Source organism: Chinchilla lanigera, unplaced genomic scaffold (genome assembly GCF_000276665.1).
Source record: "Chinchilla lanigera isolate Chin_1 unplaced genomic scaffold, ChiLan1.0 scaffold00019, whole genome shotgun sequence".
Lineage (NCBI taxonomy): Eukaryota > Metazoa > Chordata > Mammalia > Rodentia > Chinchillidae > Chinchilla > Chinchilla lanigera.
In genome coordinates this window covers 1523474-1550620 of record NW_004955420.1, presented here as the reverse complement: position 1 = coordinate 1550620, position 27147 = coordinate 1523474, and the positions used below count along the sequence as shown (strand labels likewise).

General features: G+C 41.2%; 1 protein-coding gene across 4 annotated transcripts in view; it reads left to right on the top strand.

Annotated features, from left to right (window-relative positions):
• The first annotated feature begins 7908 nt into the window (after window positions 1-7908).
• The window catches only part of Tnik (TRAF2 and NCK interacting kinase), a 376373-nt gene continuing 357134 nt past the window's right edge, over window positions 7909-27147 (top strand). For 3 of the 4 annotated variants that reach the window (XM_005382990.2, XM_005382989.2, XM_005382988.2), the window contains exon 1: window positions 7910-8351. In XM_005382990.2, the coding sequence (XP_005383047.1) occupies window positions 8295-8351 (57 nt within the window). In that variant the 5' untranslated portion in view covers window positions 7910-8294. Of the gene's footprint in view, window positions 8352-27147 lie in introns of all 4 variants that reach the window. The other variant, XM_005382987.2, reaches the window with a different exon arrangement.

The following is a 27147-nucleotide window of genomic DNA, read 5'->3' as shown; positions in this document are numbered from 1 at the left end:
GACATTTTTAGGTAAATAGATGCACCTTGAGACCATACTTTTGTGGGAAATAAGTGGGACACCCATATTAAATGTTGCATTGTTTCTCTTGTGTGAGAAACCCAAAGGGTAAATAAGAATCAAAGTTGATGACAGATAGATACTGGGAAATAGGAAGAAAATGCTCAAATGGGAAAGGGAACAAAGGGGGAAGGTGGAAGAAAAGGCAGGGAATGGAGATAAATAAAAATGAATGGAAGGAATACAATAGAAACAAAATTTATATAGGGAGAGGGGGGAAAAGGATCGAAGGGAAGGGGGGAATGGAAAATAAAGACTTAGATTATAATATTTACAGGTACAAATTCCCTATGATGAATGTAATCATTATGTGCGTCAAAAGTATAACAGTAAAATTAAATTTTAAAAACCCAGCACAGCCCTACTCCAAAATAATAAAAATGACATTTAATAAAAAAGAAGAAATCAAATGACTTAACAGGAGACTAGAATAGAGAATAGAATTTATTATCTCTTGTGTTTTCTGTGTGTCAGAGTTGTGGTGTAACTTGGTTGGGTGGTTCTAGCTCAGGACCTCCCCCGGTTTCAGTTAGAATGAGCTGAGACCATAGTCACATGAAGGTGTGACTGCAGCTGGAGGATCCTTCAAGGTGGCTCACTCATGTGGCTAGTAGGATGTGTGAATGCCTGCAAGCCATGGTAGCTGGCTTCCTCCAAGGCAGTGGTTTTCTTTTCTTTTCTTTCTTTTTTTTTTTTTTTTTTTTTTTTTTGTGGTACCGGGGATTGAACTCATGACCTTGCTCTTGCCTAGCAGGCGCTTACAAGGCAGTGGTTTTCTTGCGAGGTGATTTCACTAACAGAGGACAATTAGACATCTTTCTGTCAGCTCAGCTGGGAAGGTGTTACTGATTCCCAGTGATCAGGACTAAGGATTCTGCTACCTCTTCTATACTGCATTGGAAAGGGCCTCCGATAGCTTGAATGTCATGCTCCAGTGGTCAACAATGCTAAGCCAGAGAAACCCTGCTACAGTACATGTGAACTAAGAGAGCAAGAGAAAAGCTAAAATGCCTTTCATTACTAACTTTGGAAGCCTTCTGTAAACTTTGTTTCTGGCAGTATCCATGCAGAGCTGTGAATACCAGGAGGAGAAGCTGATCAGGGCCAGTTTGGGGATAGCTCCCCAAGGCTGGAAGATTCTCCTGTACATTTATCTTTTCCTCATTCTCATATTCTGTGTGTGTGTTTGTGTGTGTGTGTTTGTTCCCCCCCTTTTCTTTTTAGAAAATATTCAAAGAGGAAAGCCATTTCTATAATCCCCAGAAGACTCTTTTCACTTCTCATTCATCAGTGTTGTGTGTTATGGCCACGTCTAAACCAATTATTAGGAGAGAAATTAGAATTGCTGTAAGTTTAGGTTATTTAGCATTCATCTTTCCCATGGGGGGGGGTAGCTCATATTCTTTTTTTATTTATTTAATTTTTTTTGCATTCTTTAAACATATAGAGAATAGATTTCACAAAGTATTAGCAGGGTTTTAACTGTAGGAAGAAGCAGAATGACTTTGAGTGGGTAACAAATAGAGTTTTCTGGGCTGGGAGTATCTCAGTGGTAGAATGCTTAGCTACCATGTGCAAAGCCCTGGATTCAATGCCTAGTATCAGGAAAATAAAAAGAAAAAAGTTTGCTGGTTTTGTCCACCATTATCTTTTGTGTTGCACATTTCCTTTTTGGAATTAATTTTCTCTTTGGTGGAACACATTCTCTTTTCTTTTTTTTTTTTTTTTTTTTTTTTTTTTTTGGTTTTTTTCCAGTACTGGAGATCGAACTCACGACCTTGAGCTTGCCGGGCAGGCACTGTGCCGTTGAGCTAAATCCCCAGCCCCCACATTTTCTAATAATAATATCAGAGATGGTCAGCCATCTGAATCCTGATGTGTCTGAAAATATGGGTAATTATTTTGTATTCCTTCTTAAATGTTAATATAGTTGGTAGAGAATTCTAGGTTAGGTTAAAAACAGTTCCCTTAGAATACTTTGTTCTAATGTCTATTAACATACTTTGTTGCTGATGGGAAGCAGATAACAGTTAGCATTGTCTTTTTAGGCTTTATGCTCTGAAATTCAGTCACGACATGTTCAAGTGTGGTATTTTGAACTTATGCATTTGGCTCAGCAGCAAATGAGAGCTTGTAACCTGAAGATACTGGAACATTTTCTATCATTTCTTTTGAGTATTTCCTTCCATCTGTTATCTAGATCCATTATTAGATGAATATTGAAATTTCTGGATGTATTCCCTGCTTTACCCTTTCTCCTGCAAGACACAAGAAAGCTGGGTCCAATCTTCTGTTTTATTAATTTACTCCTGTTCAATCTGCAGTATGTCTAACATGGTGATGAAGGGCCTAAATTCGAATCCTATATCAGCCACTTGTTGTGTTAGCCGAGGTAAATTAAACCTCTTCTATTCTTCAGTTTGCTAATGTGTACAGTGAATGTACTAACAATATTGCCTATCTCATAAAATTATAAATATTAAGTATGTAAATATATGAATGTGCCTTGGTCCATTTGGTCTGCTATAACAAAATACCTTAGACTTAATAATTTATAAAAAACAAAAACTTGTTGCTCATAATTTTCCCAACAGCCTCCTCTCCTTATAACCTCCAGCTGAACTGAGTAAGTGTGGTGCTGGGTGTGGGAGGCCCACCTGGGGACTGTTGACAGCCGCATAAGAAGCAGAACTGGGGAAGTAGGGGAGGCTTTTGGGAGCCTGGAAATTGTGAGCAGCAAGAGGCTGGAAAGTCCAAGTTCAAGGTACCAACACTTTTGCTGTCTGGTGAGGGTTATGGATGACATCTTTTATGTTTCCACACATGGCAAAAGGGCAAACAGCCTCCCTTAGGCTTCTTTCATGAAGCCCTAATCCCATTCATGAGAGCTCTTCACTCACAGTGTAACAGTCTTCTAAAAGCCCCACCTCTTAATATCATCACTGTTGGGTTAGGATGCAACATTTGAATTTTGGGGGACATAAAGATTTAGAACATAGCAAATGTGTAAGAATATCTGTAGCATAAAATTACGTACTCAATTTATTCATCTTTAATAAGTATACTCTTAATGCTCTAATTAGCTTTTATCATTACTTTGTGTGTAAGTTTCTACAGCGTTCCTTTGAGCATAAAGATGTATATTGTAAAACTTCTTTTTGTTAATAATATTTTGGGGTATTGAACCTGTTTGTTGATTAAAGTGGGTATCTTTCATAGTAAGCATTTCACCAAGCATTTCATAGATTTCCAGAAATGCTTGGTGATTTAGGGTTATCTGTTCATCTTACTGTTTGGAATTTTCATTTGCCTGTCTATGGTGCCAGTTCTGATTCTGAGTGCTTGCTTTGTTGATTGTGGTGGGAGGAAGGCAGACTAAACATTGGTGTAGAGCAGAGGATCCAGTTAGTCTTCTTTCTGTGTGTATGTTCGTTCCATTTCTCCTGGAAATTGGTGGTTAGCCTCCTGGGGATGCTACCCGGCCTCACTGCTCAAGCCCTCATCCTTACTGAGTATGGGTAGGCACTGAAGGTAGTCATTGGCCACTGCTGGGTCTTATTACCTTGCTAACTTTTCTTCATATCACTCACCATTATGTATTTAAAATGATTGCAGTGGATTGGTAACTAGTGGTCAACTTATAACCTGCAGCTGAACTGAGTAAGCGTAGTGTTGGGGGAGGCCCACCTGGAGACTGTTGCCGGCAGCATAAGAGGCAGAACTTGAGAAGGGGAGGAGGCTGTTGGGAGCTGGTAGAAGCTGTAAGGAGCTGTTGGTTGTTTTGAAGGAGCTTGTCATGCTGGCTTTCCTGATGAGCTTGGCTGTTTTCATCCTCCAAGGAGCTTGGGACCTTGTTGGCACTGAGAATGGCTTTGATTCACTTTGGGGGAGCTCTGGTCCTCACTTTGAGCATCACTTCCTGGCTCTGGAGGGGAAGATGGTGCACTGCCAGTCTCCAGGAGAAGCTTGTTGTGCTGGCTTCCCTGATGGGAATTCTGCCATCTTGATTATCAGAAGAGCTTGGGTCCTCACTGTTGCTGAGAATGGCTGTGGTACCTTTCGGGGGAGCTCTGGTTCTTCTGAGCATCGCTTCCTGGCTCCAGTGCAGATCCCTCGTCCCGCTGGCACAGACTTGTAGATTCCACCACTGACCTTTGGGCCTTCCCAGCACAGATCTGTGAAACAGACCTGCATGAGATATTGGTATGGGCTCTGGGCCTCCAGCTGGACTTGTGGGAGGCATTGTTATGAGCTCTAGATCTTCAGCTGGATTCATGCAGGACATTTCCGTGGAATCCAGGCCCTTGGCTAGTTTCCTTGGTCTTAGCGTGTGGACAGATTTCCTGCACTTTTTTGTATATGATTCTTTGGATGACTATTATAAATGATCTTATAAACTATGTGTCCTGTATTATATTGTTCCCCTTGCAAAACATCCTCCAAATCAACACAATGACCTTAGTTATCAATTATTTGCTTTCAAGTTTGTTGCTTGCCTTTGTGAACACAGGGACTTAGTGTACCAAGGCTTTATCTCTGGGGCTAGTGTTAGTCTTTCATAAGGAGATCTGTATACCTGTTGAATTAATAAAAAAATGAGTTAGTGCTGTTCTTTAGTCACAATAATGAACGTAGCTACTCTTGTAGCCACAGTCTCTCAGCTTGAAGCTATTGTTATCCTACTCTTACCCTATACAGTTTTAATTTGTGGCTACACTGGTAAGCCAGTCTTGCCTGCTTTATATAATCTAGGAAAATCACTGGCTCTTTGGGCTACCATTATTGTCTATCTTGTAGAACTCTAACGAAGTTTTGAAAATATATTTTCTACCACACCTAGGATTTATGGTGACAGACGTATGGTGTGTGCTTTTGGAAGTCTTTCTGATTTTACAATTTGTTTTTCATTGGTACAAAGGTTTAACATTAAATAACATTGAATGTGATACAACCGCTTTAGGGATTCTTTCTTTTGTAAGTATTTTTAAAAGATAAGAGTATTTCGAATATCTAGAGCTACAGAAAACATTGTAGTGAATAGTCAATAAAGAACCTTCTAGATGTAACAATTCCAAATATTTAGCAATATTTGCTTGGGATGTTTTAAAAGTATCACTATTGGAAGCGTCTTTGTGCCTTCTCATTCCACTCCTCCTCCTCCCTTCTCACTGTCTTGAAATTGATCATATTCTTCTTGCTTGTTCCATGCTTCTTTGGGTTACTGCATATTTCCTGTAGATATAAAGAGCCTAGTACATTGCTCTACAGGAATTCAAGCTACACATAAATGGTATCAATTCCCTTAATTCTTCAGGTTAGACCTTGAGGAAAATCTTACTTTGGCCAAGTCTTGAATGTTTTTTTGACATTTTCTATTCTGTCTTCTAAAAACCTAAGAGCAGGCCTAAGCTAGAAGCACAGAACAGGCAATGATGGCTAGCTAGAATTTAATAATATTGTTTTATTTTCCATTGTATTTATTCCAGTTGTTTCTTTTATTAAAGCAAGTGTTACTAGCTTTCCACTGACAGTAGTAATTTTTGTTTTCTTTTAAATTAAATTATGAAAAAAGAAAAGTCTTAATTTAATGAAAAATGTTAAGTATATTATATATATTATAGGCCGTGCAGAGAAATGGCTAAAGACTAGGAAGTTTGCACTAGGACAGCTGAAACTTGGTGTATGCTTGACCTAAAGGAAGAGGCATGCAGACCTCTACCTGACCTGACCTCTGCTTTCCTCCCTAGTCCTAAAAGTCACCATCATTACTTCACCGCCCCCAGTACAAACCGCTTGGAGTTTCCGCCTCCTCACTTCCTCACTAGTTGGAGGTGCATTTCCTATGCAAACCCTTTATTTTGTAGTACTTCTGTAGCCAGCACCCTTTCCATGCCCAGTTTTTCCCTCGGTCTTCTCAGGCTCTGAGAAAGCCCTTCTCGTCTTAGTACCTAGATCAGTAGGCATTTATAATTCCCTAATCTTCTCTTAAATCTAGAGCCAGTATCACGATATCTTCATTGCCCTAACAGGGTACTAACGTGGAAAAAAACAGATCATTTTGTGATGCTTCAGATAAAGTCTGGCATATAAAATGAAAGCTCTCAGTTGGAAAAACAACACAACACAAAACAAAAAAGTTCACATTTACACGTTGAAAGTTTTAAAAATAAGTGTTTGGGAGTTTCAATACCTGAAATTATTTTCTTTCACACTGAGGCAATATGTTCACCAATTGTCTAGATGTAGGGTAAGCAAAGGAGAACACAGGGGGGGTGAAAATGGTAATTATGGCAAATGTTAGTTTTTCCAACATCATGGCTTACTGCACAGTACTTATTACACTGAGCTGGGTGATTTCATTGGAAAGTGAAAATACAAATTTTCAAATACATCATTTTAAATGTAAAACGGTTGAGCGTTTGACACATGACGTTTAAAGTCAGAAGTTCCCGAACTGTTGCTACTGGTGAGATGCTGGGACAGTTTTCAAGTTTTGCGATGCATGGTCCACAAGTCATATGAATAAATATAACATTATGAATAAACAGCACAGCAAACTCCGAACGCCCGCTGTGTAAAAGTGCTCTAATGTCCTCAACTGCACCTGACTTCCGTTCATCCATTCAAAAGCCTTATTCTGAAGCTCATCTCCACGGCACATGATTAAAAAAATCCTCAGTGCACTCAGCCAAACGTAAATTCTCTTAACAGAGGTGCAAAGAATGCTTTCAGAGTCACTGCTGTTTTGAAGGGAAATACTGTAGTTCAGTTTTAGCGCTTTCTTCTGAAGCACTTCGCATATCCAAGGCTGGAGAGGAAGGGCTGCCCGGGGGAGGTTGAAGGAAGTGACTTCACTCTCTTGATTACAGAATGTCATGTTTACCTCGGTGAGGTATCCAGTCTTTAAATGAGAAAGCGATACAGTGAAATCGCTCTCACGTGTCTACCTTCCACGCTACGACTTACCCGCCAGCGAAACTTTCTGCATCAATCTGGATAGGTCAGCGCGGAAATGCTGGGTCCTGAGGAGGCGCGCTTCGCCTTACCCGGCGTCAGCTTTGGGGTTACCTGAAGCATTCCAGCTACTGCACCCAGAGGACAAGAATCTTGTTCCAATTCGGTCATTTCCGTGGGGAATTGCAGCACGAGAGTCCTGGGTGTGATTCCTGGGTGTGGCGATGTCAAGATCGAGCTCAAGTCTCTTAGCTTTCCCCATCTGGCAAACCTTCCCAGCCCCGAAGCGGCGAGTGGCGGGCGTCCAGAACCCACTGTCCAGGATCCCCAGCTGCCTTTAAGGACCCGACCCTTCCCCTCTGCAGGTCGCAGAAACGCTAGGCTTCCCGCACGGTGCCTGTGCGCTTCTCCCCCACTCGCTTCGCACCCGGAGGCGGATCCTCTTCCCAGCACACAAGTCCTTATATGCACCGGTTGCACCAACCCGCCTTACTCCAGCCGCACAAATAATTAATGGGGGTGGGAGGGCGTCCCTGATATTTTCTCCCCTTCTGGCTTTCCTTTTCCAGCTCTGGAGCTGTTGAACCCCGCCTAGAAACCCCCAGACGCGACTGAAAGGCCATTTTGCTGCAGTGCACAAATTGGATACACCAAAATACAGCTTGGGTCCCTGCGACTAAGCATGCCAAGGTTGAGGAACAGCTCTTGGGATCCAGGCCGAGTAGCCCGCAAAAGCCAGGGCGAAAAGGGTGCGCACCCCTCCCCCATCGGGGCTGGTGCAGGACCGGGTCAGGAAGCGCGGCCTCTCCCGGGTGAGAGACCACGCCTCCTCCGCCTCCCCCCTTTTACTCCTCCCAGGAAGCGGTGATAGACAGCTCTGTGCGGCTCTCCACCCCCACCCCTCCAGCTGAGTGGAGGAGTTGATGTGTCTCATTATAACAGCCAATGCAGCCGCCATCCACGCACAAGCAAAGAAGCATGTCCCATTTAAATACACCCACGCAGCCCCAGCGCCCTTAGCCGATCGGGGCGCGCGGCCCACACGCACCGCGGCTCCGGGCTTGGAGATCCGCTCACGTTGGGCTCCCGGACCCAGCGGACCGACGCGAGGAGGATCGAGCTCCCGCTCTGTGGGGCTGGGGTGGGCGGGGGAGGCTGGGCCCCGGGCCGCTGACGCTACACCCGCATGAGGAGGACGCGCGTGAAATAGACCAAGGTGGAATTTCCGAGGGAGAAGCTTCGGGGTGGTTTTGGTCCATTTCTCCGGCGAAGAAGTAGACATGGCGAGCGACTCCCCTGCTCGCAGCCTGGATGAAATCGATCTCTCGGCTCTGAGGGTGAGCAGAGCATGCTTTCTGATTTCTTTCCAGGGGTCTGGGTCAGGGTGAACGGGCTCGGTGTGTGGACTGGGGCTGGGGCTGGGGCTGGCGCTGGCATTGGTGGGCAGCAGCGTGGAATGCACCCGGGAGGGAACCTGCGTTCGGGTTCGGATTCGAGGGCTGCTGGGGTTCTGTGCGCGGAGCCCTCGCGGCGGGCGCTGTGCTTCGTACTTCTTTGGTCTCCGAGTGCTCGTGGAGCTTATTATGCCAGTTTCCTCTTAGATCGGTGTAAGAGCATTAAAATAAAAGGTTCCTGTGTATGTGTGTGTGTGTGTGTGTGTGTGTGTGAGCGCGCGAGCGCGTGTGCGTGTGTGTATGTGTGTGTGTACGCCCCGGGCAGTCGTCTCGTGCCCAAGGCGTGAAAGCCGACTGTCCCTTTATGCAAAAAAAAGAAAAGAAAAAAGAATCCCTGCATGAATAAAGGCAGTGACCCCACACGTTTTCCAGCTACCTGCAAGATGACATCGTGAGCCCGGCTCTCCGCGCGAACCGAGCCTGCCCTTCCGCAGCGGGCAGTTGTGGCTCTGCTGGTCTTCTGGAAGGCAACTCTCCCCCTCCCCGTTTTCTACCTTGCGCTAAGGGCTCCCTAAATGCCGCCTTTATTTATGGTTTTAACTCAGCCCTGCCTTGTGATTTCTGACTTTGTGGTGGTGACATTTCAGTTTTATGGCTGAACTTAGGCAGGTGAAAGGGATGTGTTTGCAGCTTTTCCCCAGTCAGACCGGAACTCCCCGGAGTGTATATGTGTGCGCGTGTGCGCGTGTGCGTGTGTGAGTGTGTGTGTGTGTTTCCCGTGTCAGTGGCCAGTCCTTTGTAGAGCACCTCCCTTCCCCCAGCCTCACCGTTTCTCATGTACCTTCACGTGAATTACCTCAGACGCCTTTCACAGTATTGACTAAGACATCACTGATATAGAATCCATTTTGCTGTTGTTTTGAGATCAGCATATCCGGAATCCCTATGCAGCCTCAACGTTTCCACCCCCGACCCCCTGTCTCAAAAACACTCCTTCTGGGAAGGGATAGAGCTTTCTTGCTATTTTAATTAGATACTGCCGGCCAGGAAGGGGGGGTGAAGGGTGGTGGCGGCAGCATGGGAGATCTGAGAAACACTGAACATCAATCTGAGGACGACTTCACTCGTGAAACAATAAAATAAAATAAAATAAAATAAAATAAAATAAAAAGCAAGTGTATACTGGTGCATGGGGTGGCTCTCGACACAGAGGCTGGCGATATGGGTGGAAGTTCACTAGCTCTCCTGAGGGATGCCTTGTTAGACTGCTGCTGAATCTTGAGGCCATTTACCTGAATCTCCAATGCTTCTCCTGACATTGCCTTTTTTCTCCACAGATATTCTGAAGAGCTAGCTCTTTGATCAAAGTGCTACTTTTTTCTTTAGTCTCAGTAAGCCTCTTTTCCTTACCCCTTTTCCCTTGCCTTTAATCTGTGGGCCCACGAGGTGAGATTTCTGCAAGGCAGTACCGGAGCTGAGATAGAACAGGGTGCCATTTGACACAGGCTGTCTATAGCTGGCCAGCCAAAGCTCATCCGTGCGTTATTACAGTAAGCTGCCTGTTTCCCTGATTCCCAGCACGCCACATCCACAGTCCGCTATGCTCTGGACCGCTGGAGGTGGGGGCTGGTAACAGGGCGGGTGCTTTGGCCCCGTGTCTGGCTTCCTGCTTTACTGACTGTGTTCATTTGCCCTACTTTCTGCACTGGGAGTTGCTGCCGGTGGGTTAATCAGGTGGATGGGCAGAGTTGGGGAGGAGGGGAGTGGCCAAGGGGAAGGGGTCTGAACAATGGGCTAGGCTTGTGGTGATTTCCCTGAGCCGGGATCTTGACAGTGCTCCTCTGATGGAAAGCTCTCCGCTGTGATTTTAAGTTGGGCTGGGACTTGTGTCTTGTGGCTTTTTTCCTGGAGAAGGTTTCTTGAGATGCCATGCACAGTACCTGCAGGCTTGTGTGCAACCACGGGGGCTCTCCAGGCCCACCTTCCATGCGGTTCACGCTGAGGGAGACGCGTGCTCCAACAATCTGTATTTGGGAAAGATATCTTTACATGATTAAGTGAGATTGCTCTTTGTGGCCTGGACTGCTCACTTAGTTCTCTGTCTACCCTGATGAGTACAAAGACTGGGTGTGTGTGTGTGTGTGTGTGTGTGTGTGTGTGTGTGTGTGTGTGTGTGCTCCCGCACGCACAACAGCTATTTGGAGTGCTTGGGGAAATGCTGGCTGGAAGATTAAATGTACATGTGGAGACAGTTGCATCCCATGGGAATAGGGATCTTCTATCAGCCTTGTGGTGGGTGAGGTGGGCAGGCCGGAATGGCTCCAAAGGCCAGGAGGAGAGCTCTACAAATCAGGGGTCAGATCATCTCTGGCTCCCCAAATTTGGAGAGGTGGGCTCATTGAGATAAAAAGTCTCATTTGTTCCTAAGCCCTTAGGGAAACCTCCTGCTGAGCGCCTCTTGGGGAATTCCTGACCCCTGAAATGCAGCCAAGGTCAGTGGCTTCTAGGAGAACTGGCTGCAGCCCTTCCAGTCCCTTGCTGTTTCAGTGGCTCTTTAAGGCACACAAGCAATGCTTTTCAGGGGTAAATCCTGAGTTCGGTGCATTAAAAGCAGATCCTGTGTGGAGAAGCCTTTATCTTTCTCACTTTAGGGGCTTATTGTTCTCAACCAGTGATCCCAGACTGGACCCAGTCTAAATTTTCTCTAAATAGGAACAATGCATTATTTAAACTAGAGCAACCAGTGACAGTGCTTATCATTTAAATTATGCAAGATTTAGTTGATTTTTAAAAATGAAATGAAATGGGATCTTCTTTGGTGGGAAATACTCAGAATCAGTTTTAGTCCTAATTTTGAGAGCTCATGAACAGAAACATATCTTGGGGTTGGGGATGGTTTTATAGATTTAGAGCTGGAAAGACTGGCAGGATGCTCAGCCATCCTCTTATTTAACACATGGGAAGCCGAAGCCCAGAGAAGTCAAGTCTGTTGCCCAAGGTCAACAGCTCTAGTGTGGGTAGCAGTGGTGGGAGTAGAAGGAGGAGTTGGGGGTGGTAATAGTGGTTTGGGGAGTGAATACAAGTCTACTAACTCCTCATGCGGTGCTCTTTTCTGTAAGTCACATTTTCTATGGTTGAATCAGAAATCAATAACACATTTTCTGCTTGAGTACAAAAATGCCAGAGAGTAATAATTTCACCAGGGCTACAGAATTTTATTTATCAAGGATGGGGAAACTGCTTCATGCAAATAAGCTGGTAGGGCAGACAACAGAGCTTTCAGACACCTTTGGAATTCATCTGGTCCAGCCTCATTTGTTGGCTCCTTTGCAGGCAAAAGGTGTCTGAAGCACATAGGACAGATGTTTGTCCTGCTCTGTAGCCTTTCTCAGTAACCCGTCTCCATCTGAACATATCCCAAGGGTCTGTCTAGACATACACATCATTTAGATGTCTCTGCATGTAAGGTTTATGGAGTCTGTGCGTATTTTGTGTAATCTATGTGGACATGGATATTATATATAGTATTATGGATATAAACTCTATCCATGTGGGTGTATGAAAATGTGTGTATATACACATCAGCTACAGCAAACAATTTACTCATTCAAACCTGGGGCTTGAGTCATTCCTGTTTCAAGACATCACAGCATTAAAAGATGAAACTTGCCACCAGGGTGCTTTGTTGTACACAACGTGAGCTCAGTCCAGAAAGCTTTTTGGAGATAAGTGTATTTATGAACCTGTCCTTAGTTTGACTCACAGGTTAAAGCATTCATGGCCAGGATTTGGCCACTGCTGACCTTATACTCTCAGCTGCTGCCAGGACTCAGACATACTTTTCTACTTGAACAAAATTAGATGACCTATGTTGCTTGCTTTTCTTTCCCCTTACCACTTACTATGTTTCAGGCCTGGTGATTTCTTTTTTCATCAGAACCCAGATGAAAGAATTGACCTCACTGGAAGCCTTGCACACATATCTTAGCTACACTTTTCATGCTTTTGTTATTATTCGTATGAGATTTTCTTTCTGCTCTTCATTAGAGACTACGGGCTTATTGAGGGTCCACAGACTCATCTTTGAGTCAAAGGCCCCATTAGTTGAATGAATGAATGAATGAATGAATGAATGAATGAATTTATGAATGAGTACCTAAATAAATGAAGTAGAATGAGGACTGGCCTCTAGGTTCTGCCTATGTCTGTGTCTTATTGGTTCTGTACCTGGAGTCACCAGTCATTCAACAATAATTAACATAATAATGGGAATGGTCACACACAACTGCTTGACTACTTTAAAACCAAATAAAATATTGATGGGAATGCTTTCAAAATCATAAGACTCCACACAAATATGCAATTCTATGATTAAATAGAATTTTCTGGGAAACTTGATGCCACTCTTTGACCCCAGTGATTGCACCTGGTAGAAAATGATCCTGAGAAAAAGATACCAAAAGTGCTTCTCTTTAGGAGCATCGCAACAGACCTTAGCTGCCTCTTCCCTTATATGTGCCAGTATGACCTTATATGTTTCTCTGATGTCCTCATTTGAGCTTTGCTCCAGTATCAGCATTTGCTACATATGAGGTAAGCTCAGCCCAGAAGCTTTTTGGAGATGACTGTATTTCTAAATTAGTATCAGCTATCAGCTTTATTTATTAAGACCATCTTTTCTATCTTTCTTTCTTCTTTTCAAAAAACTTCTTTCTCTTTATGGATGATCCATTATTCAAATGCAAACACATTTATTATGCCTGTGTCTTTTTTCTTTTTTGAGGCAGGTTCTTGCTATATAGTTCAACAAGGCTTGAACTCATTTTGTAGCCCAGGCTGGCCTCAAACTCAAGACAGTCCTCCTGCCTCAGCCTCCAAGTGCTGGGGTTACAGGTGTGCACCACCACGCCCACCTGCCTGTGCCTTTTCAAAAATTTTCTTTTGTTTACTTGCAAGGTGGGGTGAACACTTAAAATGATATATGAGTAGCCCAGTACTTAAAACCTGGTCAGTGGTCTCATAGGTCTTAAAGAAATCTTGAAACATGATTCATTCATTATCCCAGGACATTTAATTAAGTTTTGTGTAAAATGGGATTTTATTAAAGTTGCTTGCATTGTCCACAGTACCTTAAGATGACAAGAGCAGGCAGTTTTTTCATTAGAAGCATTTGCTGTTTTTCAGAAATATTAAATAGGTGTTTTCTTTGCAATGGCATCACGTTATTGTAAAGTAGTTATCAGAACATTAGAGAAATATGCGTAAGTATTTTTAGTATTCATCATTAACTAGAGTAATCTTTAGTACAAAAGCTAATATAAGTCATAGAGTTTGCTGTTTTCATAATTATCTGCTTAGGAGGTCATGGGATATTTTGTCAATGAAAGAATACCCAATGCTTTTCCTTCATGGAAATATCACATTTCTCCCCTTATCTGTGTGGCCCTTTGCAATCTTGTAATTGTGAGTCTAGCTGGTTGGCCCTTTTTCCATATTGTTCTAGAATTAATCTTCCATGCCTTTCTCATTTCAACACCATTCCTTCTTCCAATGTCAGTCGTTCTCACATTCACCCGGCCTGGGGCTGCTGTAATTGAATCTTGGCCACTATGCCCAGCCAAGCACAACCAGTCTCTGATTCTGTTTCTGATAGAGTTTGGGATAGATTGAGTCTGAAAGATGTTTTATGTCAAATTGTTTCTTCCATCCTGTGAGGAAGTAGCTTTCTGAGAAGAGGGCCTAAGCTAGTTTTTAGCAGTGTGCTGAGAATTCTGAGAAAATCTCCATGGTATTTTTTGAATGAAATGTTTTTTTTCTCATATAATAGGTTCCTAGTGAAGAGAGAGGGAGGACTGAAGTAGAAAATGTTGTATGAATTGTTTGTAATTTCTCCCATTGTGGTTGGAAATCTATTTCCCACTGCAGAAAGATGATCCATCCATTTCTTTTTACATACCCAGACTAACTTCAGTGGTTCTGAGAAGGGTGCCCCCTAAAATCTGAAAACACATTTTATTTCACCCCAAGCATAAAAAGCATTCCTTAGTATTTATTGCACGGGTCCTCTTGTCTGCACTCTTGTATACGCTCCTGTGGTTGCTCTCCTAGGCAGCGCTTATGACGAGACCCACCTCCAGTGCCTCCATCTCTAGCCCCCGACCAATCTTTTTTGTATACTCTAGCCACGTTAGCCTTCCTAAAGCACTGTTCCAGTCTATTCACATATATTTTAAGGCATTGCCTTTCTCCTCCAAAGACTGTACTTTAGCATAGACCAAAGACTTAGTACAGACTGAAGACTGTACCTTAGCATGGTGTCAAGACCAGTATCATTCGGTTCGGTCTCCCACCAAACTCTATGGTTTTCATGACCACTGTGCTACTGCCATAGGCAGTGCCTTCTGGTGGATGCTTTTTAAGGACACCCTGCCTTCTTCTCCTGTACACCTACTGCCCTAACAATGAATATTCACATGCTATCCTTTCCACACAACGGTCCTTAACTTCTCTCAGGTAGAAGGTCTCCCTCACTCCTTCATAATACTCTTAACTTTCTGTCACGAATTGTATTCCTGACTAGACAATAAGCTTTGTAAAGGCAGTGTGTACATTTGAGTTTCTTAAGATCCTCACTGGTATAAAAATACAAGTAAGTAAACATTGAACTGACAAAGTACATAATGTACAGCCCCTTTGGTAGGACCTACATGGTGCTGCCTAGAAAGGGTATAGAAAGCCCAAAGAAGTGGGGCAGTCCTGACAGTTGCACAATTTCAGGGAACATGAATTCCATTATATCCTATGTTGCGTGACTCCATGGGACATCTTTTATGTAGGGTATAACTCCAGCGGCTGCCAATTATAAGAATACGGTCTCAGGGGCACCAGTTATTAGAATTTAATGCCCAGGCCTGAGTAGGGATGAAATTGAAATTTCTATACCATGGAAAATTGTCTCCATTTCCTCTATATTCTAAATTTTGAGAGATTTTAAATGCTGTGGGTTAAACCAGGTGTGGTGGTACATGCCTGTAAACCCAGCACTCGGGAGGCTGAGGGAAGAAGATTGTTGTGAGTTCGAGACCAGCCTGGGCTACAAAGTGAGCTCAAGGCCAGCCTGAACTGCATAGCAAGACCCTCTCAAAAAAAAAAAAAAAATGCTGTGGGTTAGAATCCCAAGGCCAGTTTTGTGTGTGTGTGTGTGTGTGTGTGTGTGTGTGTGTGTGTGTGTGTGTAGAGGATATTTTACTATTTTAAATATCCTCACCTGTTTATGGTGACTATTTTTCTTAAATAGTAATAAGGTGTAGGAAGGGTTGTGCTTGTTCAACTTCCCCCTGGAAGATGATGTTGAATTTTTATCTTCATGGGCTGGCAGTGAGTGGAGAGCACTGGGAAGATAGTGAGGTCCAGTGGAGGTGCACCATGTGGGAGTTCGAACTCAGAGTGACCAGGCTAGAAAATGCTTGAAAATGACTTGCAACACTGTTGTTCTTCTGTAATAAACCCTGGGGTATGTAAAAGAACTAGAGAGAGGACTAGTGATATTTAAATAGCCATAGAGTCTTGGTCTAAGTTTTGGAGACACTAAGATATCACAAAGGAAACACCTCAGTGAGGTAGAAATTACCATTGAAAAGTAATAGCCTTTCTCCATTGTCAGGTGAGTTTTTTCTCAACCTTTAGGTTCTGATTTATGATTCTATGATTTAGTCCTATTCTAGCTTCAGGTTTTAAAGATGGAATAATGGAACTAAAGAGCTGATGGTGGGTTGTCCTGGGTACTACCTTGTAGTACTACTGCTGCATAGCCAGGGTAGATTTTCAATTGCTGTCTTTATAGTCAGTGAAGTTAGGCCTTTGGCAGTATGGAGTAAGCTGAAGAATTGTAGCCTTTAACGGTACATTATTTCTGCAAGACTAGCATTTGTTTGGTTAGTGTAGTAGAAGTAATATCTGGGTGCAAAGTAAATCTGATGCAATCTGGCATTCTATGATTGTGTGAAATGAAGAAATGCACATAGCATCCAGCATTCATTCATCATTCATTTTTTCTTGTACTTAGTCATTCAGCAGATGTTTATTGGTGATGCCAGGTGTTAGGGCTGAGCTCTAAAAAACACTGGCATGCTTTCTACACTCATGGTTGGCCTGAGAAAACAGTCTGAGATTCTTTTTCTACTGTATGTTTGTGAGGCGTAATAATTACATTCCCTTGGGAGAACTGATACATGTATGTACAGTGTCATATCTTGATCATTTTGGTCTCTTCACACACCCCCTTACCCTTTTTCCTTCCCTGGGTTCTTTTCCCCATCTGCAAAAGTCTGATTCACTGTTTCCTACAACCTCTCCTTTATTATACTCTTTAATTTAGTTATATTTTGGGTTTTTCATATTTAACTTTCTATGTAGTGCTAGGCCATTCTTCACCAATTTCAGTCTAGCCACATTGATCTTTTGTAGATATGAAAAACTCTTTCCTGTAGAACCCTATGTAAAAAAACCTTCTCATCAGATTTTTACATGGAGGGTTCCATTTTATTATTTGGTTTTAAATCAGATGCTGTCTGTATTATTACTTATCTATTACTGCATTTAAAACATTATCCCCAAACTTAGTGGCTTAGAGCAACACTTTTATTATAGTTCTTGTAGTTTCTGTGGGTTGGGAATTCAGAAGTGGCTCCCCTGGGTGGTTTTGGCATGAGGTCTCTCCTGAGATTGCAGCAAGATATTGAGAAGGTCAGTTGCCTTCTGAGGCACCCCCATGGAAATTACCCCGTGGGGTAATTTCTTTTCAAAATGGTTGACTCATGTGGTGTTTGCTGGTAGCAGGAAGTCTTCTATGAGCTACTTGAATATCCTCATGACATAATGCTAGCTTTGTCCAGGTAGAGCAGTCTAAGAGAGCAAGGCACAAGCAGCAGAGTCTTTTGTGATCTAGCCTTGGAAATCACACACCGTGATGTCTGTTGCATCCTGTTGGTCAGCCCTATTCAGTGTGGGTGTGAACTACATAAGGACCTTAGTAAAGAATGCAGGAGTCCTTGCGGCCCTGGTGGAGGCTTACTTCTATTTAGGGTAGTTTAATATTTCCAAAATAACTTCCAACTTGTAGCCTTCCAACCCAGTGTTTTATTGTCTTTACAGGTATATGAATTTCTAAAAATCTGCTTTCTTTTATTGGAAACCACAACTTTGTGAGAATAAGAATCTCACCCGCATGTTTTCCATTATTCCTGGCATTTAGCATTTTAGCTGGCCTGTGATAAATATTAGATAAATAACATTTATATGAACAAAATTATGTAGAGATCGTAAGTGGTACCTTGGTTCATGAAGTCAATAATCTCCACTATTTTAGTTGTAAACAAAACTGGACGAGAACCAGATCAAATTTCCCCATAAGGTCGACAATGAACCTAACCACTGAATTTGATCTGGTTCTCATCCAACTTGGTCTGTGACCAGAATTGTGGAAACAATGGAGTTCATGAGCTGAGGTGCCATTGTATTTATTATACCTACACCTCCAAAAACTGAAACCATTGAACCATTAAACAAGGAAAGGGTAAAATGAAAACCAAAAAGGGGTTTTTGTTTGCTTATCTAGCTGTCCATATGTGTATCCATCTGTCTGTCTAGTGCTTAGTGATCCAGCTTACCTCTTACATAGGTAGAACCTGGGGCTTAGTAAAGCTCCTTGTTTTGTTGAAGGAAGAGCTGGGTCCCATTGTGCTTTCCACTCAGTCAGGTTGATGACCTGGTAGCCATCTTAGTGAACCAGTTATCCACACCAAACAAAAATGAACCTGACAAAGTGTGACTATAAAGATGGTTATCAAGTTGCTTGTGTGTACAGAGCACGTTTTAGATAGTCCATGCTCCATTATGAAGTAGCTAAATCTGCTTAATTAGGTGGTAGAAGAGACCTAGTTACTTTAATCAGTATACATGAGGAGCAATGATTTCAATATAGAAAATAAAAAGTTAAGATTTTGCTTGCTGAGGGAGCCAAAACTGTAGGAGCTTGAAATATGTGCCACATCTAAAGAACAAGTAACCAGGATGACCCCTGAGTCTCAGGGCCTAGAACATGCACACAAAACAGGGGCAAAGACTGCTGAACTGCTGAAAAATTGTTTAGTTAGGAAAAAAGCCTTTTCTTTTCCTTCTCTTATTTTGAAAGTGGCACATGGTTATTGGAGAAAATTTGAAAAATGGAAAAAAGGAAAAAGAGTTCCCATTATCACCCAAATGTAGGATTCTTATGGTAATTATTGCATATGTTCTGGTATATGGGTAGTAGTCTTTTCTTATATGCTGTTACATAGCTTTAAAAAATTAAGATTGTATTGTACGTATTATCTGCTACCTGTTTTATAAACTCAATATTCAGTTTCTCTTCATGCTATTAATGTTTTTCTATGACATAAATTTTAAAACTCTTTATCATAGGGAATTTTAAGCCTACATAAAAGTAGGCAGACTCTTGAAACACTCCTACATTACTGATAGGAGTAGAGTTATGATATGACACAGCAATTCCATTTCTAGATACATATGCAAGGAGAAATCAATAGAAATACAAAAAAACTTGTTTATGAACGTTTTGTTTTGGGCCTACCTCCTCATGGTAGGCCCAAAGAGGAAACAACAAAAGCATTCCATCAATTGATGAATGAATAGATGAAATACAGTTTATCCATATAATAGAATTTTATTCATAATAAAAGAAAGTGCTGATAAGCACTACAACATGAATGAACATAGTAATAGGTTAAAGAAGCCAAACACAAATTTCTAGTTGTTGTATAATTCCATTTACAAGAAGTGTCCAGAATGGGCAAATCCATATAGACTTAAAGTAGTTTAGTAGGTGTGGGGCTGGTGGAGAGAGGGAGAAGGGATGACTACTAATACCCTAAGATTAGATTATTTGGATTGTTGCACTACTCTGAGAATATACTATCAATCACTTGCACACATCAAAAGTGAATTTTATGCAATACAAATTAATCTTAGTAAAGTTGTTCCTCAAAAGTAGGAAGAATAGTGTAATGATCCCCCCACCTTACGATTATCCTTTATGAGCAGTCTTGTTTGTATTATACTACTACCCACTTATTAGAACATAGTATTTTTTACACATTGTATCATTTCATTTGTGGACATTTCAGTATACATTTTAAAAATACATGTGCACAATATTTTGCCTAAAACATTTAATATGTAATAAAATACTCTGTTCAAATTTCTAATATGTTTTTAGATTGCTTCACATTTTATTGGAGAAATATATCATAATATATTTAAACAATTCCTGTTGATGAAGATAGAGGTTATTTCCAGCTTTTCAGCTCTTATAAATAGTGCTTCAATAAACATTCTCATACACAAGTCATTTTGTGCATCTTTTTACTTAGCTTCCTAGATCTGAAATTTAGAATGGAAGTGTTAAATGGTCTCTAAAGTTCTCGATAGTGCCAAATTATTTTCCAATTTCTTGTGAGATAGCTGTGTATCATTTAGAGATGAACAATATGGTTTTGAAAAATCAATTAATTTACCAAAAGAAGGTCTGAGAACAACTAAATGGCCAAGTGGATGACATGCCCCTAGGGATTCACAGGACCATCACTTGACTCATGGATCTTGTCATGACATCAGAATTACCTGATGTGTTATCACTCTGGGTTCCCCATTGTTATTGGGCACAAATTCTTCCCTCTGATTAGTTTCCTTGTGATATTATTATTAAAGTATCAAGGTCAGTTTACAATGTGGTAATTATTTTTATTGCCTGAAAACCTAAAAACATAATTTAGGAACTGTTTTATGATTAATACAGGTATCCTTGTGCGATGTGTTTACATTTAATCTGTCATGTTTTTGGAAAGTTATCTAGCAATTGTGCTTGGAAGATGCATGGAGTCAAGCTCAGAGGTTTCTATTTTATAAGAATTGGAGACCATTGAATTTGTGCTTAGCTGTGAAAATGGCAAGATGGGCCAGAAGCTACCACACAGCAGAGACCCATTCTCAAGCCTTTGTCTGCCAGCTAATTATGAAAGTCAAAATTTTGAGTCACAATTTAACTTTTTTTGTGTGGTTATAGATATTGTAAGACTACAGTGAAGACAATAAAAAGTGGAGCCAGGAACCAAAAGAGTAATGAACTCTGCATTTTAGAGTACAGTCTACTTTCCACTTGGTTTATAAGTAAGAAACTATTAAAATTGACACAACTTTATGGTTGCCAGTCTTGTGGAAGCCAATTGCCTTGATTTACAGATTTTATAACCTAATCCTACATTTAAAGTGCCTATAAATTATTTATGCCTAGGTTGGAAATCCAGAGCTTCTCATGGACATGGTTTCTTCATTTTAACCTCTAGGTATTTTTTTAGTTGCCTGTAATCAAATTATAGAAAGATGGTGGGTGGGATAGGTTGGTTGTAAGCAGTAATTGAAAAGTGTATTTAAATAATAATAATAATAATAATAATAATATTTAGCATTTATAGAGCACTTTATATCTTCAAAGTGCTTGCAACATTATCCCATTAAATACTCTCTCTGATTATGATCTGGACATAAATGCACTCATATCCAGGACAGATCATGAGAAAAGTATGCATTTGAAAGTTAATGCTAGCTATGCTTTACAAACCTATGCAATGATGGGAAAGTTAGAGTTTGGGATTCCACTGAATTGTGTTTGTGTTTTGGTTCAGCTGATGTTCGGATTGGGTTATATCTGTACTTTATGCTTCTGCAGTTCTGATCACTAAGGACTGAATGCTGACCATGACTGTGGTCCTTAGAGATGCTAAAGTTTAAACAGCATAAATAAGGTTTAAAGTGGGCTGCTCTGACTTCTGATGAGATTCCCACTAGTAAGTGAAATGAAGTAAGCTAGTGAAAGGAAGGAAGGTTATGCATTGTGGTTTGGTAATTTCTGTCTGAGAATAGTAGATTAAATTCACAGTAGGATACATTACAAGGAACACATTGGAAAAATAAAATATCTTTAGTCGAAGTCTGCTAACCACTTCTTGCTGTTTTAGACATGTGTCTGTGTATTGTCCCATTACATGTACACTCCTGTGTTGGTGATTTAGATAATGCTTGGAGCAATGACCTGGGCCGGCTACCCAGTAGAGAGAAGGCTCTACAGTATAGGTTCTCAGTAAATGTTATCCTGGCCACTGTGATTCTCTAAGGTTCACGGTTTAACTTCCCAAATCTATGATTCTCAAAGTGAGATCCTGGCGCCAGTAGTTTTAGGACCATCCCTTAGGCCCTGCCTCTGTCTTGTTCAGTCAGAAACTTCAGGGATGGCACCAGAAGTCTGTGTATTAACAAGACCTTCTGGTAGTTTAGATGGACTTTACAGTCTCAGAACCACTGGCCTAAATTTTATATGATAGTTTTTTGTTCTGTTGTTTCTTTCATGTCCATTCACTCATTCGGCAAATATTTATTAAATAACTGCTCTGCGACTTGTGGTGTGCTGGAAGTTGAGGACACAGGAATAAAAACAGTGCTAGTGAATGAGAGAACCATGTGCTAAAGACAATCATAAAAATGATTTAATAAATACAGGTTAATTTTGGAAAAACAGAATTGATCCACAGAACTTGAACGTGTTTTAAAATGTTGCAGAGTAAAACTTAGTGAATCCTATAAGAAAACTACAACTTTTTTGTTAGGAGCATGGCTTCAATCAAATAGCGGAAGGTATACATTTTTAGGAATATGGAACTGAAAAGTTCACACTAATATTGTGTACATTTGAATTGTTCATGCAAAAGGCAGGGATACTTGAAATTAAAGACAGAAATTTTTATTTGACAACTTTGGATTGTTCTTTGTATTGCCAATTTTTTTTATTAGAAAATTTATTCAGGATGCAGAAAGCCCCATTCCCAAGATCAACAAGATGCATCCTTCTGATGTTAATTTCCTGTTTTTCTCCATAGGCTTAGAGGGATTTAATTTAAATCCCCAGGAAGTGCTGACTTTTGCCTGGAAGATGAAAAAAAGAATCCATATTCACAAACTCATTCAGCCCTACTTTTATTTGAAGGCTAAAATCTTTGGGTTATTTTTGAGACCTGGAAAGTGGAATGGATGTTTGGAATCTAGCAGCAGTTTAAAGTATTTCCTGACTGAGAAATCTCACAGAATTTCCTTCTAGCAACCCGTAAATATCTCTTATTTAGCCACAAAAATGTTCCAAGTTAGTTAATCCACAGTTCTTATGTAAGCAAATTGCTTATTTTGTATGTCTGTATATTTGAGGGAAGGTCCATGGCCATTGTTGTTGTTAAAGCGACTATCCATACAACTTGATGATGAGCATGTGTCTAAATTTTCATATTTCTGGGGAAAATGCTTCTGAAAAAGAGAATTCAAAGGTTTTTTCTCTCAGAAGGTCTATTTTAAAAGGAAAAAGAGATGGTTCAATAATCATTTTTTGGTTAAAGATTATGAAGTTTTCCTTAATATTAATAACTTGAGGGACACATCCACGTTTCTCAGAAGAGGTAGGTCCTAATGTCATTAAGTCTGAGGAAGCTCAAATAGTTTAATCAGGAATGTTAACTACTCTCTAGAAAGGACAGAGAGTCCTTCACCTAATAGGTTTGGCTGGAACCAAGGTTGGAATAATTTTATGATATGGGGTGGTCATGTCATAGACCTTGTCTATGGAAACCAAATTTGAAATGGCTTTCAGCCTTTTTATTGATTGCTTTCACACTGTTGAGATAAATTATATGCTACCATATGCTGCGAATTTTAGTTGGACTCTGAAGATTCCTTAAAGTACCAGGACTCTGGGTCACAGAAGTTTGGTGAGTCTAGTGTCTGAGTAGTACTAGAGTAGTTGGCAAGACCAAAGCCAAGGACCTGTTTTTCTAAAAGACTTCTTCTTTTCTCCTTCATTCACTCCTCCTCCCTCTTTCTCTCTTCCTTCCTTTGTTTCTTTTTTTCTTTGTGTGTGGTACTGAATATTGAACACAGAGAGTGCTGATCTATATCCCTAGCCCATTTGTTATTCTAATTTGAAACAGAGTCTCAGTTAGTTGTCCAGACTGGCCTTGAACTTGAAATCTTCCTACTTCCTGATTGCAGGCATGTACTGCCAAGCTGGGCAAGTGCTCTAGAGTGAACTCAGTTTTCTAAACCAGTTAGAATGGATTCAGTTTTCTTCCATGCAGACAAATCAATAAAAGCACTGTGATTTTCTCCCAGAGCTTAGCACCCACGTGCTGCCTGGGACAGGAATGGTGCAGATATTTCTTGATCTAAACAATGTGTATGTTCTCTCTGTAAGTGTTTTAAAGGCAGATATAACTAGTATTATATTTACCATTTCTTTACTATAAGAAGCTTTTATTTTGGAAGAAGAACAGGTGTCCGAGTGTGGAATATAGAAATCTACACAATTTAGAGGAGGGGTCAGGGGAATAGGAACAGTGTTTCTTTAAATCATGGTAACCTAATCTTAGTTACTCCTTTGTTTTCCTTGAGTGAGTGCAAATTAGCAAGGGAAATCTCCTGGAACCTGCCCAGCTGGGTACCTAAACCTTATGTGATAGCAGATTGTAGGTCTTCACCTGTAGGAGCAAAAAGGGGCCCACCCCAGGAGGAATCCCCTCTGTGAAGAGAAGAAATGACCCATATTCAGTGAAATACATATGGCATCTGAAGTAAAATCTTAGAGATTTGAGATCCAGGTCCTAGATGCGGGTTTGCTTTCTAGATTGAAAGTGTGCATGGAAGGGGTTTGAAAGCTTGCTCTCCCTGTGGGATAGCTGAACTAAGTCACTCCTCCCACACCCTTCTTCAATTTGTGTGGATGTTTGCAGGGCTTACCTGGAGGTTTCACAGCAGCAGAGGATTTCTTGTGACTGTTAGGCTCTCTGTTCCCTTGAGACCAGGTCTGCTTCTTTTCCTTTCCGGAAGCAGGGTCTCTGTTTTATGTTACAGCATGGGATACAATGCCAGTTGCATCATATTTAAAGGAATAGTCCTCAGACCTGTAATTTGCTGGTTTGCAGGATTCAGTTAGGATTTTGTCCTCACTAAGATGCTTTCATGTGCAAGGCATTCTCATTTGTCTCACCTGGTTCCCTGATAATTCCCCTTTGACAAATATTTTGGTCAAATCTTCTAGGGCCATTGGGTTTCCTTTGTTGTTTGGTATTGCATTTTGACATCAAATGATTTTAAGCATGTCTTCAAAAGGACATCTCTGATAATGTTTTAAAAATAAATCCAAGTGAAATTTGGAATGCAAATAGATTACTAGGCCAGTTTAATTTCACTGTGCACAGAAGTCTTCCTCAAAACATTTTTCCCCTCTATTTTCTTGCACAGCCCATGTGAAACTGAATTTTAAAATACTGTATACCTGAGAATGTGGATAAATTGGCGTTTTCATACATTGCTAGTGAGATGAGTTAGGTACTTTGAAAAACAGATTGGCTGTTTCTGAAAAAGTTAAATAGAAACTTACTATATGACCTAGCAGTTCTCTTTCTGATAACTACCTAAGAGAAAGGAAAAAAAATTGGCCACATAAGCTGTATGTGAATATATATGAATCTATATGAATGTTCATAGAAGCGTTATTTATAATGGCCAAAAAGCAGAAAAAAACCCCAAGTATCTGAGTACGTAAGCACAATGTGTTTTCGTATGATGGAGAGTTGCGTAGCAACAAAAAAGAAGTAAGTACTGATATGTGCTACAACATGGATAAACCTCAGAAATATTATGCTGAGTGAAAGAGGCCAGACACAGAGATCACATCTTAAGTGACTCAGTTTGTATGAAATGTCCAGTAAATAAAACTATAGCGACAGCCAGTAGATTAGTGAGTGATTGGCTAGAGCTGAAGATGAGAACAGGAAATGACTGTACACGGACAAGAGGGATCTTTAGCGGGTGATGGAAGTTTTCTAAAATTGGATGGCAGTAACAAGAATAAATTTTATGGCATGTAAATTATGCCTCGATAAGGGTGATTAAATTTAATATGCTGAGACATTGCTTCCCAGCTGGGCCAACTTCATCCACCACTGGGGCAAATCCCCTAGTTAGCATACGCCTGGTACTCTGGGAAACCCATCTCTTTGAACATGGAGGGATGTGGGCTCTAGTCCTTTATTCTGCTTTCTACTTACCTTCGTTCCATTCTTTATCCTGGAGGGCTTGCTGCATTCTACAGCCTTAATCATAATAATTTCTTTCAAGACAAGATGACCCAGGTAACAAAATCCTCTTTAAAGAAAAAGGACTTTGGAGCCAAGGCTAGCATAGCTATTCCTGACACCATTCCTTAGTAGCTCTACTTCCTCAAAGTTTCACTTTTTCACGTCTGTGCTGTTCCCTGTGCCCAGAACTCTTCTGCATGCCCTGTCATAACATGCCATTTGGTAACAGGTAATGTATTTGCTTCTCTCTGTGCATACCTCCTTTTACCCCCTGGAAAGACTAAGTTTCACAGAGGCAAGACCTGTGTTTTGTGTATCCTCTTATCTGTTTGTTCATGCGATGAGTAACTTCTCCTGACTTCTGGCATCCATTTAAACGCCTGTTATGGTTTGTGTCTGGATGTCCCCGCAAAGCCTCATGCAGTCATGGAGCAGGCTTCTAGAGTTTATGATTGATTCATGGTCCAATGTTGGAATTATGGATGTGATTGGTACCCCAGCTCTGGCGAGGGTAGTTTGCATGCAATGTAAGGGAAGGAAAGAGGCTGCTAGCCGCTGCCCCTCCCTTTTTGCTCTTTCTGCTTTTTGCTGTTTTCTGCCGCCATGAAGTGTTGCCCTCTGCCATGTGCTACTCTGCCTTGGAGCCAGCTGAGTATGGACTAAAACCTCTGCAAACTGTGAGCTAAATAGACCTTTCCTTCCTTAATTTTGGGTGTCAGGTATTTTGTCTCAGCAACGAGAGAAAAGTAACCAAAACAGTTCCTTAGTTTAACAAGGCCTCCTGTGAGCTAACCATTTCCTACTTTTCTACAGTATTAGCACTTACTCTCCAGTCCCCCTCTACAGGATAAGTTCATGAGTTGTGTAATGAATTTAACAGATGATAATAAATCAGGTTTCAGAAGAAATTAGACTATGTTAGAAAAATATCATGCACATATTGTGTGTGTGTGTGTGTGTGTGTGTTTGTTTGCAAATTCTAGTTCAGTAAATCTTTTCAGAAGTCCACAAATTTGCATTCCACATGTGTTAAGGAACAATGATAAACTACAGATCCTGACATCTGTCTAGCTGATTTAGGCCTCTTACTCACTTATTAGAAAGGTACTGAAAGCTGGGCGCAATGCTAGCACCCTGGAGGCAGCCAGGAGTAGGAGAGATACAGTATGGCTGGCCGGGCAGAAAGATTGGTGGTCTTCTGTTGGGAACTCCTCACCCACTACGTGTGCTCCACAGCTCTCTCATGACCGCTATTCATCTTTCAGAACTGAACCAGAATTAGACATATCTTCTGCTATTTCCATAAAGTTCAATGACATTTGATATCTCTTTAGACATTCCAAAAAGACAAAATGCTAAAGGGAGCTCTGTGTACTTGAGGAAAGAAAATTTTCCAGCTTTATAGAAATGGAAGAGCTGAACTCTAGGAGTGGCAAGAGTAGGAAGGGGCGCTTATCAAGGGGGAATGAGTTGCAAATGTGGCCACTGTGGGCGACATCTCCCTCTGG